Source organism: Rhinopithecus roxellana, chromosome 18 (genome assembly GCF_007565055.1).
Source record: "Rhinopithecus roxellana isolate Shanxi Qingling chromosome 18, ASM756505v1, whole genome shotgun sequence".
NCBI classification, from domain to species: domain Eukaryota; kingdom Metazoa; phylum Chordata; class Mammalia; order Primates; family Cercopithecidae; genus Rhinopithecus; species Rhinopithecus roxellana.
This window is the reverse complement of record NC_044566.1, coordinates 28,807,303-28,827,382: the sequence shown is the minus strand read 5'-3', so window position 1 is coordinate 28,827,382 and position 20,080 is coordinate 28,807,303. Positions and strand designations below refer to the sequence as shown.

The window sequence follows — 20,080 nt, the reverse complement described above, 5'->3', positions numbered from 1 at the left end:
TCTTATGTACATCCTGCTGTAGTCCAAGAAGCAGTCATATCGCCAAAGAGTGCTGGTTCCTTCTATGGGAGATAGTATGAGAAATCAAGACCTGAATGCAAGATATGCTCACTGCTACTGGAGTCTCATTGCTTCTAGGCATTCTCATCTGAGAGAGCAAGAAAATATGTATATGTATGGTAACTGACATAGATATTATATACACATACCTACAAATGTTTCTGTATATAACCATCTGCATCTGTATTAAACTATCATGAGTTCATACTGATAATTCCAACTCTTTTTCATTGCCACATGAATCATTCTAGCCAGCCTCCTTTGCTTGCTTATCTGTAACCATTAATTGCAACAGTGAAAAGCCTGGCTCCCACAATCTGCTGTCCATTTACTTAATTGTTCAATTCCAGGATACATGTAGAGTGGTTTCAGAGTTGTTAACCCTTATGCCCATGGGAAAGAACTTTATCAACTAGAGTACAATGTCTGTATACAGTTGCTTTTGCATTTAGTCTTACAATCTTTACTCATTTTCAAAGTTACGTAGGTCAAGACCTTTTCCCCCTTTCCTCTTTAGTGATACTGTATCATACATTTGTAATACAATTAGACTTTTTTGTCACATTCTGCATTTCATGTTGACATCCCTTGGCCCTGGCCTCCTAAATGATATTTTTAATTTGCCTACTATTAGAGTTCATTCTTTGTACTGTAAAGTTCTGTGGGTTTTGACAAAGGCATAGTGTCATGTATTCATTATTAGAGTATCACACAGAATAGTTCTATTGCCCTAAGAAACTCCCTGTGCTTCACTTACTCAGCTCTCCATCTGTACCACCACCCCCAACACACACACACTTTCCCTGAATCCCTGGCAATCATTGATCTGTCTACTGTCTCTATGTTTTTACCTTTTCTAGAATGTTATATAAATGAAACCATACAGTATGGAGTCTTTTTCAGACTTATATAAATGAAATCATACAGTATGGAGTCTTCATTCACTTAGCAATAGGCAGTTGAGATATATTCATGTTTCTATAGACTAAGTAGTTTATTCCTTTTCATTGCTGAATATTATTCCATTGTATAGCTATATCATAGTTTGTTGAGCTATTTCTTTATTGAAGGACAACTTGATTTCTTCCAGTTGTTTATGATTATACATAAAATTGCTATAAATATCTATATACTGGTTTTTGTATGGATATAAGTTATCAAATCATTTGGGTAAATACCTGGGAGCACAGTTGCTGGATCATATTTTAAGACTATGTTTAGCTTTTTAAGAAACTGCCAAACGGCTTTCTGAGGTAGGTATCTTAGTCCATTTGTGTTGCCATAAAGAAATATCTGAGGCTGGGTAGTTAATAAAGAAAAAAGGTTTATTTGGCTTGCAATTCTGCTGGCTGGAAGATCAGACATCTAGTGAAAGCCTCAGGCTGCTTTCACTCATGGTAATAGATGAAGAGTAGCCAGTGTGTGAAAGATCTAATGCAAGAGAGAAAGGAATAAAAAGAGGCAGGAGGCACCAGGCTCTTTTTAACAAGCAGCTCTTGTGGGAACTAATAGAGTGAGACACAGTTATTACTGTAAAGATGACACCAAGCCATTCATAAAGGACTTTCCCCAATTACCCAAACACCTCCCATTAGGCACCAGCTCCAACATTGGGGATCAAATTTTAACACACGATTTAGATGGAACAACCATCCGAACTATGGCAGTGGCTACACAATTTTGCATTCCTATAACAATGAATATGAGAGTTCCTATTGCTCTGAGTACTTGCTAACAACTGATATTATCAGTTTTTAGATTTTAGCCATTCTAGTAGGCATATAGTAGTATCTTCTTGTTGTTTCAATTTGCATTTTCCTAGTGACAAATGTTGCTGGGCACCTTTCATATGCTTTTTTGACATCTGTGTATCTTCTCTGGTGAGATGTCTGTTCAGGTCTTCTGCCCATTTTTTTTAAACTAAGTTTTTTGTTTCCTTATGTTGAGTTTTAAGAATTATTTTTACATACTAGGGACAAGTTTCTAATCAGATATGTGTTTGCAAGTAATTTCTTCCAGTCAGTGGCTTATATTTCATTCTCTTAACAATGTCTTTCACAGAGCAGAAGTTTTTAATTTTAACAAAGTTCAACTTATATACAACCATTTTTTATAGAGCATGCTTTTGGTGATGTATCTAAAAACTCATGTTGCTTTTCTCCTGTATTATTCTAGAAGTTTTATAATTTTGCATTTTACATTTAAGTCTATGATCCACTTTGAGTGAATCTTTGTGAAAGGTGTAAGGTCTGTGTGTAGGTGTTGTTTGTTTACGTTGTTTTTGCATTTGAGCATTTATTTTTCCAGCACCAGCGCCATTTTTGAAGACTATTTCTTTCTCCATTGTATTGCCTTTGTGCCTTTGTCAAAATATCAGTTGACTAAATTTGTCTTAATATAATTTTAACCTGTTTGTGAAATCAATCATACTCAATAATATTTTAATGATACAAATCTAAAAGGCATACATGAATTCTACCAAATTTCAACATTCACTTAATGATGTATATCTTTAATGATCCATTGTGAATTTATGATGACCAGACTCTTGCCTGCTTCTTCAACCTCATCTCTTCATGCCCATTCCAGCCTAATTCCAGCCTCCTGGCAGTCTTTCTATGTATTTAGTCTCTTCTAAGTCACACTGAAGTTTCACTGGACATAGGGCCTAAACACTTTCTTGTGGGAGACTTTCAATTTGGTTTGTCTTTATGAGCTGAAGGACCCCTAAAGCTCACAATCTTTCCTTTTGTCTTAGGAAAATAGGTAAAATTCCTTCATTTTAGCTGTTAAGAAAGTAATACCAGGATCAAAAGTTTCTTTCTTCCAGATGCATTATTCATATTGCAACAAAGGAAAATAACACATTTACAAAATTCCTATGAGAAGTCTCCTAAATGTGAAATGATGCTGCCTTACTGTTTAATGTTTCTATTTGGAAAACAGAAAGGGATATGATCCTTAGAGCCTCAGATGAGGAGAGGAAATGTCATACAGGATCCATTACTTCCCCTCAAGATGCAGGTTGGTTCAGATCTTACTCATCCCACCTTTAAAATAGTCACCAGAGCCTGCCTGGGCCCAGGTGAGCAACTTCAGCCTAAAGTCCAGGACTCAGCAGGCATTTGGGTAACCCATCATGGCAGAGAATTGAAAGCAGTCTGAGTAATATCTGATTTTTGTCTTACATGGTTCCCTGTGGAACCATGTAGTAGAGGAAACATACAGATCTTTTGACTGGTCTCTGTCTCCTGGCAGCTTTGAACTTCCATCTCATTACGTTTAAAGAAGCAAGGTTCAGTTTAGCCCAGACGAATGGCCTGATTTGGGCCAATTCTAAGACATCTTCTCCTGGATAGCTTTTTCCCAGGCTGATTCCTTCCCATCATCCAGATGATCTGAAATATTACCTCCTCACCTGACCACCTGATTTCTAAAACTACCCCTTCATCTAGTCACTGTGTTTCACTCGTCCATAAGTCTTATCAATTTCAGAATTATTGTGTTAATTTGTTTTCTGACTTTCAGACTCCTTCTCCACCTCCTGCTGGCTTTAGAATGTAAGTTTCATGAGGTCAGGAACCTTGATTGTTTGCGTTATACCTGGGAACTAGAATGTAGGTCGTTTTTTAAGATATTGAATAACAGAACAAATGAATAAATGAATGAACAACGATAGATGATAAACCATACATTTTTTTCTAAGGAACCTAGAATAATTGGGCGTTTAGATGAGAAGAATGTATCAAAGAGAACACAAAGATCCTTTCCAGAAGGCATTTATAAGGCAATGATGATGATCACTTTCCTCTCTTACAGTGAAAACATTGAAATCACTACCTACCTCATACATTTGAGTATTTCATTAATATCTCTCAGAAAGCATACTTTTTTTTCTTTTTTAGATGGAGTTTTGCTCTTTTTGTCCAAGTTGGAGTGCAATGGCACGATCTCAGCTCACCACAACCTCTGCCTCCCAGGTTCAAGCGATTCTCCTGATTCAGCCTCCCAAGTAGCTGGGATTACAGGCGTGCGCCACCATGCCCCTGCTAATTTTGTATTTTTTAGTAGAGACAGGGTTTCTCCATGTTGGTAAGGCTGGTCTTGAACTCCCAACCTCAGGTGATCCACCCACCTTGGCCTCCCAAAGTGCTGGGATTACAGGCATGAGCCACCGTGCCCAGCCAGAAGGCATACTTTCTAAGCAGGACAAAGATCCAGTAAATAAGAGTTAAAATCGTGCCTCAACTGTGTTGGGATAAAGTCAACATGCAGTTCTAAAGTACATACAAAATATTCAACAACTCTTATGCATCTAATAAAAGATATCATCTAAGAACCGGGTAAGTAACAGGAATAGATTCATAGTCATGTGATGGTTGAGTTGGTGGAAACATTCGAAAGTCAATATTTTAAACCCCATAGTTTAAACAGTAGGGAATGTGTCCAAAAGGGAATATGGCTTGCCCACGTTATATACATATTTATAGGTGGCTCTGGGAACTGTTGAGCACTAGGGAATAGCTGGAACTTTAACAGCAATTTATTTACATTGTATCAAAATAACTAGCAAATTCAGTAGTATCAAAATAAAAAAAAAATCAACATCCTTTTTAGTTTGCCATGATGTAGACCCAACAGTCACTTGTTTTGGTAGAGCTCTTTATCAAGCTGAATGTTCCAAACACTCACAATTTTCCATCATAGTAAACAAGTCAGGGAATGCACAATAGTGATAGCTGGACCATCTCATCACTTATATCTAATAAGTTGAGTGATTGCAATCAAACCATTAAGATATACATATTACTTTTTGAATAAATTCTTATTTCTTGGACTTATTAAAAGAGAGAATGTCATTTTACACTACACTATTTCTGAGATTATTATATGTCTTTGACTTATTTAGAAGGACATTGTCATCATGAAGCTATTCATTCTCTTTTAGAGACATCTTTTTATTGGTGATAGAATTCAGGACCTAGTATCCCCTAGATTTAGGCAATTGTGCCCAGGAAAAGTGTCAGTCATAACATAATTAATAGCCTGCAAAACATGTGAGATCTTGTAAGTTGTTTTGGGAATCTGTCACTTCTATAGTGAAAATAAACCCAGACATAATGAAGTGATCTTGATGAATCAGAAACACTTCTCTCTCCATTTCATGTCTATTCCATTTTTACAACAGCTTTTGGTTTGATTTAATACATTATTATAGGAGAGAGGGCCCATTAAACAGCTATAGAAAATGAGAAATGTGTTCCTTTTAGGTTTTTTACTTTTTAAATGATATTCAGATGATTTTAATTACTACAAAAGCATTGAGATGTTAATATACTTTAGATGAAAGGGAGGGATACTATTTCACCCATCCTTTTCTGCAGTGAATTTCAACTCTGAGAAAATTATTTCTTTTGATCACTCTGATAGCATATAATAAAAGAACAATAAAACATGTGGCTCAATTACCACTGCTTCTCATCAAGCATGAATTAATGAATATAAAATTATTATTAATTGTTTTTCCTGGCTCCCTCTTCATTGGACAACAATTATACATTGCTGTATTTTGATAAGCATTTTGTGTTTAACACTTTGTGAACCAGGCTTTAAGAGGAACAGAGGCATGAAATTATTACACAGGAGAATAATTCTTTGAATGTATTAACATTTGGAAAATACATGATAATATTTTAATCTCCCTAGTTTATAGCAGTTTTCCACAACTGCCTTAAAACTTCTCTAGAGTTCTGCCCCCATTTCCATGTTCCATACATCTTTTTTCTAGAAACAGTTGGTATATGCACATAAAATGATTTAAAAGTTCAATTTCCCAATGTTAATAATACTAGTTCCTCACATGATTATTACATGTTCAATTTCTTCAGAAAAGTTTCTTAAAAATAAAATCTATAGCTTGAGTAGTTAAAAATAAGTTAAACAGCGCAACAGAGAATATAATAGATTGTGATCACTATCATTGACAAAATTAATGTTAGTGAATTATATTTACAAACACTTCACATAAAGATTCTATGTAACTGATAGTTCATTTTATTTTTATAAGCCTTTTGTAAATAGGTGCTATGTAATATGAGTATATATAACATGTTAAAGAACATATCTTTTTAGTCCGTAACCATTACTTCTAATAGATTATATGTATACCCAGATTTTGAAATGCATACAAAGAAAATTTAACAAATAATTACATGTAAACTATACATGTCATATGATTTTACCTGTTACCCATCAATCTGTTTCTGTTTTTAAAACACAGTTTTAAACACAATGTCTGTGATTAAACAATGACACTAAAGCTAAATTTTTTATATGTCCTACCTAGTTCAATAGGCTTAATAAACACATATGCATACATGTTTCCAAGAGCAAACTAAAACCTGCTTTAGAATCAGAGAATTTGGGAAGCAAAAGGAACCTTAGAAATCATGTTATCCAATGCCCCTTATGTTACAAATAATAGCACAGAGATCTGGAAAGTTTAGTGATTTTTGAGGTCTATAAACTTTTTATGTTAACATCTTTCTGCCCAACTGTATAAGAAAAGTGTTGTTAGTATTTCTTTTGCAGATGAAGGAAACATATTTTGCTTTCTTGACAGTTCTTCAGGATGTCAATGTCTATGAATCTGAATTCTTAGAGAATAAAAGGTGAGGAAATGAGAAACTTGGTTTAAATGCAAACCACTCACAGCCAACATATGGAGCAGGGATGGACCTGGCTGGAGTGTAATGCTCACTGCCCATCAGAAGCATCATTCCTTTGACATTGGTATCTGGAACCATTTGAACTTTTTATTGCTAACTCTAACCAGAGACCAGATGGCTCTTTTTATGTGTGTGACCTTATTGAAGACAATTAGATTACTTATGCAATAACAGAATTATTAATTTTGTACAAGAGTTGATCTTCAATGTGAAAGCTTTTCTAGATTACAAATTATTAAGATAAAACTTGTAATTTTTAATTCCTTAATGAGTGCTTTTCATCTTGATTTCCTTGTGCCAGAGTTATAGAATCCACTTTGCTGAAAATTAAAAGAAAAAAGATATGCAAATTCAGTACAAAAACAAGCTCATCACTAAAAATTTACAGACAATTATTCACCCAAAGGGTAGTGGTAGATTAAGGATTCCACTTTTCCTTCCACTTCTGAAATAATCACTATGGCTTTTGGTCATACTGTGTATATGATGTACCAGATGCCTGGTGTGCATATTTATGAGATGTCTGAGAGTCATCTCCTCACAACTTATAGGTACTATAAAACATGCAATGCCTATGGAGTACATATAGGGGGGAAGACACAAAAACTTCTGAGTCTTTTGGTAATCACACCCGCTAAGCCACATCATGAACTCTGGGAGAATAAAAATTTTAGAGCTACCACCATGCACATCAAGATCCATGATATAACATTAGATCATCTTAAGATTACTAACTCAGGAAGAAAAGTGAATATGAGAACTCTCTGGGGGAAGCAGAATATGGAAGGCAAAGTATGAATATAATTAGGTATGTTCTTGTAATTGATTCTGCAGCCTGATGGAATGTGGGTTTCTGATATTTTTTCAGAGCATTTTCTAGATGCAGTCTCCCAGTAGCTCATTAATATCACACATTTGTCATTAAATTCCATACTTTGGATCCCACGTAGGGGTCCCAAGTGTTCCTCTTTCATTCATCATACCAATAAGACAGCAGGAAAAAGTGCCTTTCACACAGTACTGTTGACCATCTTCTCAATATCATTTTGGTTATTTTATCTACTTACTACTGAATCTAAAAGTAAAATGTGGACAGTAGCTTTTAAAAACCAGTCAAGTTTCACAGGACTTAATTTTGCTAATTTACGGTACAATGTGCACATCTCTTAAATTAGCTTTTAAACCTTTCATATGTAGCTTATAAAAAATGTTAGTTAAAAACACAGGTCCTCAATATCCTTTTCTCACATTGCATATGCTAATTAAGAGTGCAAATTATAGTAACATTGATCTTAGATGGATAAAAAACTTAAATGCTATATTTTTGTAGAATTACACAGAATTAACTAAATTTTCAATTTAAAAGTAATATTCAAAAGCATTTAAGGCAATAACCAAATTTAGTTAAAAATTATACAATATTCAAGTGCAAGCATAAAATGTCATTTATGAATATGGACTTCAATTTAAACAATTATGTGAGTAGAGAATATCTTTTTATGTTTGGAAAAAATGGAAAATTTTCTAAAATGAACGACCTTTTGGTTTAGTTGTATCTGTATCTAATCTGATACCAGAAGACAATATAAAAGTTGATTGACTTCACACCATTAAACAAAATACTACCATAGTATAAATATCTGCAGCTGAATTATTAACTAAATATAATTAATAAAATGTTTTACCTTATTTAAAATACATCATTTTAAATGATACCAAATGCTCATTAAGGTTAACAAAAGTGTTAAATGCTTACAGAGTATAACACTTACCCATAATTTTAGAGTAGCAAGGTTCACAGTGTATTGTCTGTCTATAAATCCAAATACTATCACCCGCTTGTAGATTTTCCAAAGGCCGCTTGCATATTTCACACTAAAGAAAAAATATATATATAAACTTCCCATTATAAATGAAGTCTAAATTATTAGAGGAACAGACATCATCTCTCCACCATCGAGGCACCTTTAAGGGATGTCTACCACTGAAGTTTTCTGTTTCACTCACAGTGGAGTAGATATAAATGTCCAAAAATTATTTATGCCAAGGACAAGATGACCATTCAGTATCTCAAACAAACACACAAAGGTACATTTATTGTTTGCTAACTTAAAGGAGAGCTAGTTACGCTGTCCAGGCACAACCTAATGGAGAGAAATAAACTGCTCATCTGACTGGGTTTGGGAAAAAGTTTATTTTGAGTTGTGCCGGTTAGAGGTAGGAAAGGGCTGACCTCTGCTTCAGACCTATCCACTGCTGATTGGCTGACTTCAAAGCATGAGGCTGTCACTGATGGGTTGGCTTTCAGAAGCCAACTCATTGAAGTAAACTGTCATTGATTAATTGGGTTTGTCTAAACCAGTTCATGTGGCTCTCTATTGTTATAGCTATAGAACAATCAGTGTTTTTCTAAGAGAGTGAAGATGTTTGTTTTTATTCTCAGTAATGTTTTATTGAAATTACACTGAAAATAGAAATAAATGATCTAAAATGTAATAAATGAAAATATTTCTATTTACTAAAAGCAATGATCAGGAGAATATTCTTGCTTTAAATTTTTCTGCATAGTAATTTTAAATAAAAAGCTATAAACTAAGTTTTGTTTAATTGAACATATTTCATAACTAAAAAAACTTTGTTCTCATAACTATACAACCTGCAGATTATATCTTTATATAGAATTCTGTACATTATGCCCTAAAATTGAAATGTTTTGCTCAAAATGAGTTACTACATTTCTGATTGCTATGTGTCACTGTTTGAAAGTAATAGAAATAGAAGCAATCAATTGACAAAGTATTGCATTATTTGACTGGATTTGATCATTTGTATCAACTGTAGAATGTTGCACTAGAAAGAAACCATATATTTGATCCATTGTTTATCCAACTGACTGTACATTAGATTAATCAAAGAGCTTTTTAAAAATACCAATGCCCAATAATCGCCTCTAAGATTCATGATTTAACTGGGGCTGGTCCCAATCATTCTATTTTTTTCCTCATCTCCCCGATGATTATAATATGCAGCTAGGATTGAGATCCACTGGTCTAGTCAACACCTTATTTTACAGTTATGGAAACTGAAGCCAAGGTAATTTAGGTGGTTGTCCAAAGTCACACTGACACAGTTACAGGCAGAGGCAAAACTAGAACTCAGGTCTTCAGATTCCCATTTAGTGCTTATGCAGTTACACCAAAAACAATGATGTTGATCCACCCAATGTTATGGTAAGAATGCAAAGAAGCATCCTATGAAAGCACAAACTATGAAGTTTTAGCCTACTAATGAAAACTTTATTATTATTTATTGAGTCACAATTAATTACAATTAATTATGCTCTCAAACGCAGACTGACATTCACCTATTGTTAAACCCATCGGTCCTAATTTCATAAGGTAAGAAACTGCTAACTTTCTTCTCAACAATTTATTTTCTTGTTTTGATTTCATCACATATTTTCTGTAATGCATAATTTAGTAAAGTGTTGCAAAAACTTTTATAAAAAGAACAAGTGTTTTTTTTCCCCCACAGATTTAAATCTCTAGGGTAAGAGTGAATAAATGTGTCAGTAATCAACTGTAAGTCTAAAGCCAAGATAGTAATTACAAACCTTTGAGGTTTAGGCTGCAGAACTCAGAAATATTTAAGTAGTGTACTATTAATGTGACTGATAGTGCTTCTGAAAGCTTTTGCTTCATCTCATTTATTACATTAAATTAATATTTTTATTCCAGTCATTATGCAATTTTTTATTTAGTTAAGTAAAATAAACACATCCTTACCTTAAAGCAAGTAGAATGGCAGCAAATCTGTAATTCATCTAAAATCATTTTAGTTTCTACACCCAAGGGTTTTCGGCAATAAGTGCACATATCTCTTTCAATGACAGACCTATAGAGATGTAAGCAATTAAAAATAAATTTGCCATAACATAAAAGACAGCTATATTCCCTATAAACTCACATGGAAACAGTATGTTAATTTTGATGATACTTTAGAAAATTTCACAAAAATCAAGGAAAGTTTGGAGTTTACTTATTCTAGTAATAGAATTGACTCTTCTAGTTATCTCAAAATGATATCAAATAACTAACATGAGAGAAAGTCTAAAATTATTAATTCATCAGAAATCAAGAGTACATCTGGGTGGGACAAAGATGCTCAGTTTCCTAATTAGGAAATATCTCAAGTACTCCTCAGAAGTAGTTGAGGGCTTTTATTTATTAATTTACATATATCGTGTTACAGATTACATGGAAAAAATATGCTGCAGATTAATTTTTAACTCTCAAAATATTCAACAGACCCAAAATAGAAATCCATTCAAGAGCATGTAGATAAACTCACAAAATGATGAGTCTGTAGTGCCTGGGACTGTAGGGGCCAGAGTCACAAAAATACTCCTCTTGGTGCCACTGTAAGACTCAGGATATAAGGATCCCTATCGTGACAAAATTTATACCCTCCAGCAAGATATAACCCCACCACAAATTTGATGGGGAAGAAAAGAGAGTTTTGTTTATTAAATAACAAATATTAAATATTTGTTAAAATAATGTTCAATGATAAATGATCTACAGATATGATCAGCAGAATCCAAAATACCTTAAGTCACACCAGAACCTTAAGAAAGGATCCTTTTCCTTTTGTAAGGTCTTAGGACAGTCTTAAATAGCACCCTGCAGAGTGTACCAGTTTCAGGGTATTAGCATGCAGGCCTGACATTTCCAGAGTAGGATATGTAATGGGGTAGTGAAATTAAGCAGTCAATATTTAAATAGTGCTTTATATGATATGTGAAGTGCACTTTTCTCTGCACGTTACTTACATAAACTCACTTACTCTTCACAACATTCCTGAGAAGCCAATATTATTATTTTTATCATCATTTTATTAAAAAAGAAACTGAGGCACAAAAGGATAAGTAACTTGCCACTATCATGAAACCAGTGAGTGGAAGAGTGAAGATGTGAATGGAGGCAGCGTGGTCCTAACACAATGAATCCAAAGATCTGTTGCGCTCATTGTGTTGAAATGAGTTAGTCATACCCAGGAACCGCTAATCTATTACCAAGCCCAGAAGTAGGAGCAAAGAGGAGAGAGAACGGAAGGGAAAAGAAAGTGGGAGGAGAAAGGCATTATAGCAGATAAACTTTATCTAGCTTTACACTTTTAATCATTCTAGTAACATCTTTCTAAGTCTCGTGCATATAAATGAATATTTTCTGCTTTTATTTGTTCTGTACCCACTTGCTTATAGCTACCTGGCAAATATTTTCCTATGGATTATCCATAAACACACACACATATGTATGCATACACTTAAATTTCCCATTTAAGACTGTAAGCACTTTAAGAGTAGAAAATAGGTGCTCTATGTCCTTCGTGCATTCCGTAGGCACTGATCTAGGCGCTGCAAATACAAAGAGTGGTGGGACAGTCTCCTCTGACAAGATGCTCTTTCCACTGGGGAAACCAGATGCATGATATAATGATCACAGTGGAATACAGGTAAGTGGACAGAGTGAGGAGAGCAGAGCCAAGAGAACCACTAACCCCTGGGGTGAAGTCAGGAAAGCCTTGTCAGAAAAAAGTGCTATATGCATTGTTTGAAGAGGAAAGAGCTCTCAAGGTGGGCTTGGTGGGGTAGGGATGAGGGGATGGTAGAGGAATTCCAAGCAGAGTGAAGAGAACATACAAAGGTGCTACTCTGGGAGGGTGTTTGGTGGGATTCAGCATCAGCGAATATTCTGCAGGAGCAGGTTCTGAAGGACCACGGAGAATGTGCAAAAGAAGTTGGACTCTATCCTGTTACATGGGAAACCACTTTAAACAGGATTGACCTGCTTAAATAAGAACTGTAAGAACATCGCCAATTTCACACACTATCAACAGCAAAAGGTTGTGGAACTGACTGGTCTCATGGAGAATCGACTTCTGCACTGATGACTAAGAAAAATTTCAAAGCCACTTTAGGAATAGGGTTTAAAGTCTTTCTATTAACAGCAGTACTTTTATGGAGAATGTTTTCCTCCCTTAAGTTAATAATAGAAATACAAGTTCAGGAAATGCACTTGATGTTGGTATTATCTTAATTAAGATCATACAGTTAGTCAAAGATCTTTTCGAAGCATTATGAAAACCTAACTCTGTTTTTTTTTTTTTTTTCAATTGGTTATCCAGGTATTTGTAGTTCTAATGCTGGTGTCAATGAATTTACTACTTAAAGAGGTGTGACTTATAGGCAAGACACTCAGCAAAGCATTGCTAATGGGCAAAATATTGGAAAAGTGACAAGAAAGGGATATAATTTTGATGTCTGGTTCACCCATGTTTCCCTTAGAAAATGGAACATAGGTTCGTGTTTTCAAAAAAAAAGAAGTACTAAGTACACATTAGGTACCAAGCGCTGTGTTAGAAGCTGAGACTACATAAGAAAATAAAGTATGTCTCTACCCTCAGTGAGTCATATCTCCAGCCCCTGCTATAAAGAAACACCATCAGTGGAACATCAGACATTTGCATGATGGCTTGTTTCCAGGGCTTGAGCTGAAATGCTAATTATTTATTTTCATTTACTTCACTGGAAATCTGCAAGCCATAATCTAGTAAGTGTCACCTAGGTGCCCCACTGAACGTTAAATGGTAAAAGAGGATCACTAACAGCAAAAACCTGGAATGGGGCCAGTTCACCAGCACTCAATCAATACTCATCGTAACTCCACTCCTGGGAACTGAGCTTGGGCCCAGAGTGGGTCACAGCAGCATATGTGCACGGCTGTTTGTAAGCCAAGCAGGTTGCAGAAAAGCACAAGAAGCGGGTGTTGAGCGCGCAGTCTATGGATGCAATGAAGCCTAAACGCTAATAATGTGGCAGCCCTGGGGCCTCCTGGGGATCACCAGGGGCTGGCCTGAGAGGCAGCTGTAAGGCACAGAAAGGTCTTTTGATAATATGCATCAAAATCAGACAGCAGCAACAGCCAGGAAGCCAAGAAACAAATTCCTGGATGCAGAAGTTGTTGTTATTGAGATGCACTTCTGTCCATGCACATACATGACAAGAAACATCAGCAGAACCATCTCCAAGGACAAAGGACAGAATGAAAAATATATATATACACACATATATTATATACATACATATATATAAAAATGTGTGTGCATGCATGTGTGTGTGTGTACTTTTTATGTATGGAAATAAAGACATACTCACCTATCAGAAGTTGAATAAACAGTTTGTATGTATTTTCCGGAGATATTCTCCTGATATCCATCCTTGGGTGATTTACTAGGAACAAACATATATAGACATGTGAGAATCAGGCAATTTTCCTTATGTAGATAAGAAAACACATTCACACCATCTCATGAAGCCTCATAATATTTTATCTTTGTGTGTGTTACAAGCCAGGATGATGTACTGACACCTTTTTTAATCTGTAGAAATATTGATACACAAGTCACCCCCAAATTGACATATATATCAAAATAAATAGAGAGTAGGGTAAGGAATACAGGAACAAGTGTGAGCAGGAAAAGAAGTCCTCATCTTTCATGAAATTTATACTTGCACCTCATCTGTTTACTAAAAAAAGCTACACAGAATGTAACGTAGATAAAGAAAATACTCAAAGCACACATTCACAGGGAGAAACCGAGATTCTTGAACTTTTAGAAAAAGCACCCAAAATTTTTATTTTTACTTGAATATATCCAAAAAAGAATAATTTAGAATGAAAGCAAAAGAAGTATGATTTTTAAAAGTGTTCTCTTTTCTATTATGTAGATTGTCCCAGCTTTTAAACACCACTCTTTCCTGGAGAGGAATAAAATCTGTAATGTCCTAACCAGCTGGTTCCCTTAATTGCTTCCCAAGCACTTATGCTATCTGGGCATATACTAAGAATAGAAGCAATATGTTTCTTTATTTCATACAATGAGTGATAACCACATGGCTCTCACTTGGGATTTTTAAATGAGAAACCTATCTCTCTCTCCAAATTTCGTGGAGGAGACTGCCGTCAGAACTAAAATCTACTTTATGAAAACCATAATCCCACAATGCTGCATAAGAATTTGCACATATTTATGCACGATGCATGTCATGATTCCCATTTTATTGATGAGGAAACTGAGACTGGAAGAGTAACATCACTGAGGCTACATGGTTAGGAAACGACAAAGAAGGATTCAACCTCAAATGTGACTCTAGGGACTCCGTACTGTATCACACTGCCTGTCAATGTAGATTTTAGGGAACTTAAGGATGTCTGAGGTACATCACCATCCTTGCTAGGCTAAGGTACAGGAGGCAACCAATCATTCCAGAGCTTCTGGCCAACAGACTATTAGCCTGATACGACACAATATTAATATTATCTTTATATAATGATGGTGCTCAAACTCAGATGCACATCAGGAACATCTGAAGAGTTTGTTAAAACACAGATTGCTGGGCCCGAGGTGTAGAGTTTCTGATTTAGCAGGCAGGAGTGAGGCCAGAGAATTTTTATTTCTAGAAAGTTCCCAGGTCATGCTCATGGTGGTGGCCCAGAGACTATGCTTTGAGAATTACTGTTCTGTATGTGAACATGATACACATATGTACAGGGTATATACAGTATGTACTTTAAAAAAAAAAATCAGTCATCATAATAAAATAAGTATGTTTTAGTCTTGGTACTTCCAGGAATCAAGTTAATATTATTTTATCCAACTATCCTATTAATCAAAAAAATCTAGAGCATGATGTTTAGCAGAATATTCCTAATTCTTAAATAAATTATTCATTATTCAAAAATCAATATTGTGGTTGTTTGGCATTAGTTCCCATAAGAAATTTCTTTAAAAATCAAAATGTATTGATGTGACATTCCGTAAGGATAAAAATGTGAGAGATTATGTAAATATAGAAAAAAAGCCTATGCTATTGTTCACCAATATTTCACTCCTTGCCTTTACTATAATACTATTTGATAGTACTCATCTTTTTATCAATTTATTTCAGATTTAGTAACTACTTGCTATTTTAAAATTTTCTCTGAAGTGTTTTAAATTTTAGTTTAATTGAAAGACAGCAGAAATCACTGACTTGAACACACCAGAGAGTGAGAATTGGATTAAGGAAAAAATCAATCTTGATGTTGCATTTTGCAAGGTAAATTATGCATGGGTTTGAGAAACCTTTTTTGGAAGATCGCTCACCTCCTGACATGTATTGAATTTCCTGGATCCCCATCACGACTGCCTTCCACACAGAAGCCTCCCTGAATACTCTTCTCTTAGACCTCTTTGAAACGGGCTTGTCTTAACATATGGGTCATGTATAGCAGCATTTGTGTGCCCCTCCATTATTGTACTCCACAATTGGGACAATTCCTGTTTTATATTCCTTGAAAACCAAATGAATTGTTGAGCCCTGACCTTGGTCTACATTTTGCTCAATATCCATCACTCCAAGCAGCAGATTTCAATTGAAACATCAATATCCTACAACTTGGGCCAGGATGCACTACTCAAATTTATACCCCTTATTTTAGATTGGTGGTAAACAACAGTAGATAGAATCATTTTATTCAAGTGGAACTCCAAATTAGTATAGGAATAGTTGTGCATTTTACAAAGCTTATTTTAACTATATAGTTATATACATTTATGTGAGAACTTTCAAATGGCAACCCTATTATGTATACATGTGTTATATTAAAATATTATTGAGTTCATCTAATGACTATAATTATTTATAGCCCAAGTACATAATATCAGAAACATTATAGAGAATTATATATGGAGAACTCAATATACTCATAAATGGTCTTCTATTTGAAAGAAGCACACCCTAAAACAATAGCATCTCTTATTAAACATAGATCCTTTCAAAATTATAAAATGAAGCAAAATATTTGAAATAAATTTTGAATACCTATTCTCCACATATGTCCTTGTGTACACAACAGTATCCTTTGATCCTGCCTGTTTGGCTCCAATGTTAGAGCTGCAAAACAAATCATTTTACCTTCATGTTTAAAGTTTATTTGCAAGGATAACATAAACAAGGCTATTTTCTAATTCAAAGCAAAATGTAATGCATATATGTTCCTTCTGAGCTATAATTGTTGAAACATGAATGTTAAGAGTAGTATTAACACAGCACTGCAAAAATTTTTATATCCCATTTTGTTTTTAACTTCCACTGTCTTGGTTTACTTCCTAAGTATTGTTACAAAACTTGATCACTCAGTAATTCTTTTATAGAACATGAGGATTATTTTTGAGTATTTGTATAATATGTTATAGTATCTCTTTCTTTGATGTCTCATTCATATTTCCAAACCATAACTTTCTTCATGAACCTCAAACCAAAAGTAGACCTTAATTAGCTATCATGACAATATCTGATTTAACCAAGCCTTTAGATCTACCTAAAAGAATGTCACACTAATGTCACAATCATGCTTTTTTAAATTGCAGACTTTTTAAGGGAAAATCACGTTTGATACTTTCCTACCAGATGTCACACATTCATGAACTCAATACTTTTGTGTAAAGCTGTTTATACAGGTAACCCCACATAAAATTCGAAATTTCTGCATTTCAAAGAAAGGGTCAAGTTGGATGTGGGGTATCTTTATAAAACAAAAGGAGAATAGTCCTGTTGTTTATTCTGCAGTTGGCCGCAGTACCTGAGATTTTTCCCGGCTTCATAAGAATGGGAAGCAATTCTTGTGGACTGGTTGTGTAGAGGATTGGTGAACTCGCTGACTTGGGCATCTAGCCTGATAAAGCAAACACAAGTATTTGGCATTTCAAATCAAGGTCACTAGAAGTTTTTTGTGTTATTAAAATTCTTCTCAATTAACATTATTTTACAATGTGAATCTTTTTGAGTTTGCCTGGCTTCTGCACAGGATAACACAAATAGAATGCATGTACTATTTTACTCCCTCTACGGAAACCTCTGCCTTACCTTTAAGAATAATCTATAGGTATGTGCCACATTAGCTAACATTGCTCTTTTTTTTTTTTTTTTTTTTTTTTTTTGAGACGGAGTCTTGCTCTGTGGCCCAGGCTGGAGTGCAGTGGCCTGATCTTGGCTCACTGCAAGCTCCGCCCCCTGGGTTCACGCCATTCTCCTGCCTCAGCCTCCCATGTAGCTGGGACTATAGGTGCCCGCCACCACGCCTGGCTAATTTTTTTTTTGTATTTTTAATAGAGACGGAGTTTCACCGCGTTAGCCAGGATGGTCTCCATCTCCTGACCTCGTGATCCGCCCGTCTCGGCCTCCCAAAGTGCTGGGATTAGAGGTGTGAGCCACCGCGCCCGGCCTAACATTGCTCTTTTTATCAAGGACAGAAATCATCTGAAATTGGTTCCTGTAATATTTTCACATCAGCAATGCCATTATAGAAAGCTTCCCATTTTTAATATATCTAAGAATTTATCGAAAATGATCCAGAGGTTGCTTTGAGAAATTCCAGTCTTCATTTTGTTTTTAATGGAAGGCAATATCTTGAAGATGGCAGAAGAACTCTGACCTAGATTTCTGCTAATCTAAAAATGTCACGATACTTAACAAAATGTAGGCATATGTGCTTTTTCCTATGGAAGAGAGGAGATTCTTCATGCAAAAATAGAGAAAATTTTAGCTCCTTTTCCTCCTCCATATTAGTAAACTCTGACATAGAAGAGACATGAAAACCTAAATGAGAGTTTAGGTCTTAATCAAGCCTTATCATTCTCAAACAGGCTGATTTCCAGATACCTCTTAAAGAAGACGAAAGCATTTGTTTACATATTATCTCTGGCATACAGAAAACCATCCGGTTTTAAGGCAGATGTTTCAGAAAACATCCACGTGAGCTAAAATTTTACTAAGTGATGAGAAGGTGGAATTAATATTATTAGGTTTTCTAACATGATTACTAGAATATGTCATCCCAAGAATCACAAACCTAGCTAAGAATCGTTTGAAAATGTTCAGATCATATAATATACAATGCAAAACCCACTTTAACAAGTAGAGAGCTTCAAAGGACAAAGATTATCTATGAGTTTGAAATGCATTTGTATTGTCCTCAGAAATAGAAAATTAATTCTAGATCTTTCCTGCTTTCTCTTGTAGGCATTTAGTGCTATAAATTTCCCTCTACACACTGCTTTAAATGTGTCCCAGAGATTCTGGTATGTTGTGTCTTTGTTCTCATTGGTTTCAAAGAACATCTTTATTTCTGCCTTCATTTCGTTATTTACCCAGTAGTCATTCAGAAGCAGGTTGTTCAGTTTCCATGTAGTTGAGCGGTTTTGAGTGAGTTTCTTAATTCTGAGTTCTAGTTTGATTGCACTGTGGTCTCAGAGACAGTTTGTTATAATTTCTGTTATTTTACATATGCTGAGGAGTGCTTTACTTCCAACTATGTGGTCAATTTTGGAATAAGTGCGATGTGCTGCTGAGAAGAACGCATATTCTGTTGATTTGGGGTGGAAAGTTCTGTAGATGTCTATCAGGTCCACTTGGTGCGGAGCTGAGTTCAATTCCTGGATATCCTTGTTAACTTTCTGTCTCGTTGATGTGTCTAATGTTGACAGTGGGGTGTTAAAGTCTCCCATCATTATTGTGTGGAAGTCTAAGTCTCTTTGTAGGTCTCTAAGGACTTGCTTTATGAATCTGGGTGCTTCTGTATTGGGTGCATATATATTTAGGATAGTTAGCTCTTCTTGTTGAATTGAACCCTCTATCATTATGTAATGGCCTTCTTTGTCTCTTTTGAACTTTGTTAGTTTAAAGTCTGTTTTACACTGTTGGTGGGACTGTAAACTAGTTCAACCATTGTGGAAGACACTGTGGTGATTCCTCAAGGATCTAGAACTAGAAATACCTTTGACCCAGCCAATCCATTACTGGGTATATATCCAAAGGATTATAAATCATGTTGCTATAAAGACACATGCACACGTATGTTTATTGCAGCACTATTCACAATAGCAAAGACTTGGAATCAACCCAAATGTCCGTCAGTGACAGACTGGATTAAGAAAATGTGGCACATATACACCATGGAATACTATGCAGTCATAAAAAATGATGAGTTTGTGTCCTTTGTAGGGACATGGATGCAGCTAGAAACCATCATTCTCAGCAAACTATCGCAAGGACAAAAAACCAAACACCACCTGTTCTCACTCATAGGTGGGAATTGAACAATGAGAACACTTGGACACAGGAAGGGGAACATCACACACTGGGGCCTGTCGTGGAGTGGGGGGAGGGGGGAGGGATAGCATTAGGAGAT

General features: G+C 35.3%; 1 protein-coding gene across 7 annotated transcripts in view; it reads right to left on the bottom strand.

Annotated features, from left to right (window-relative positions):
* Positions 1–5,707: 5,707 nt before the first annotated feature.
* SCEL (sciellin) overlaps positions 5,708–20,080 on the bottom strand; it is a 111,511-nt gene continuing 97,138 nt past the window's right edge. For all 7 annotated transcript variants that reach the window (XM_010360531.2, XM_030922375.1, XM_030922377.1 and 4 more), the window contains 6 exons: positions 17,474–17,566; positions 16,714–16,785; positions 14,005–14,079; positions 10,574–10,682; positions 8,561–8,663; positions 5,708–7,108 (listed from right to left, as the gene is read on the bottom strand). In XM_010360531.2, the coding sequence (XP_010358833.2) occupies positions 7,092–7,108; positions 8,561–8,663; positions 10,574–10,682; positions 14,005–14,079; positions 16,714–16,785; positions 17,474–17,566 (469 nt within the window). In that variant the 3' untranslated portion in view covers positions 5,708–7,091. The remainder of the gene's footprint in view (positions 7,109–8,560; positions 8,664–10,573; positions 10,683–14,004; positions 14,080–16,713; positions 16,786–17,473; positions 17,567–20,080) is intronic.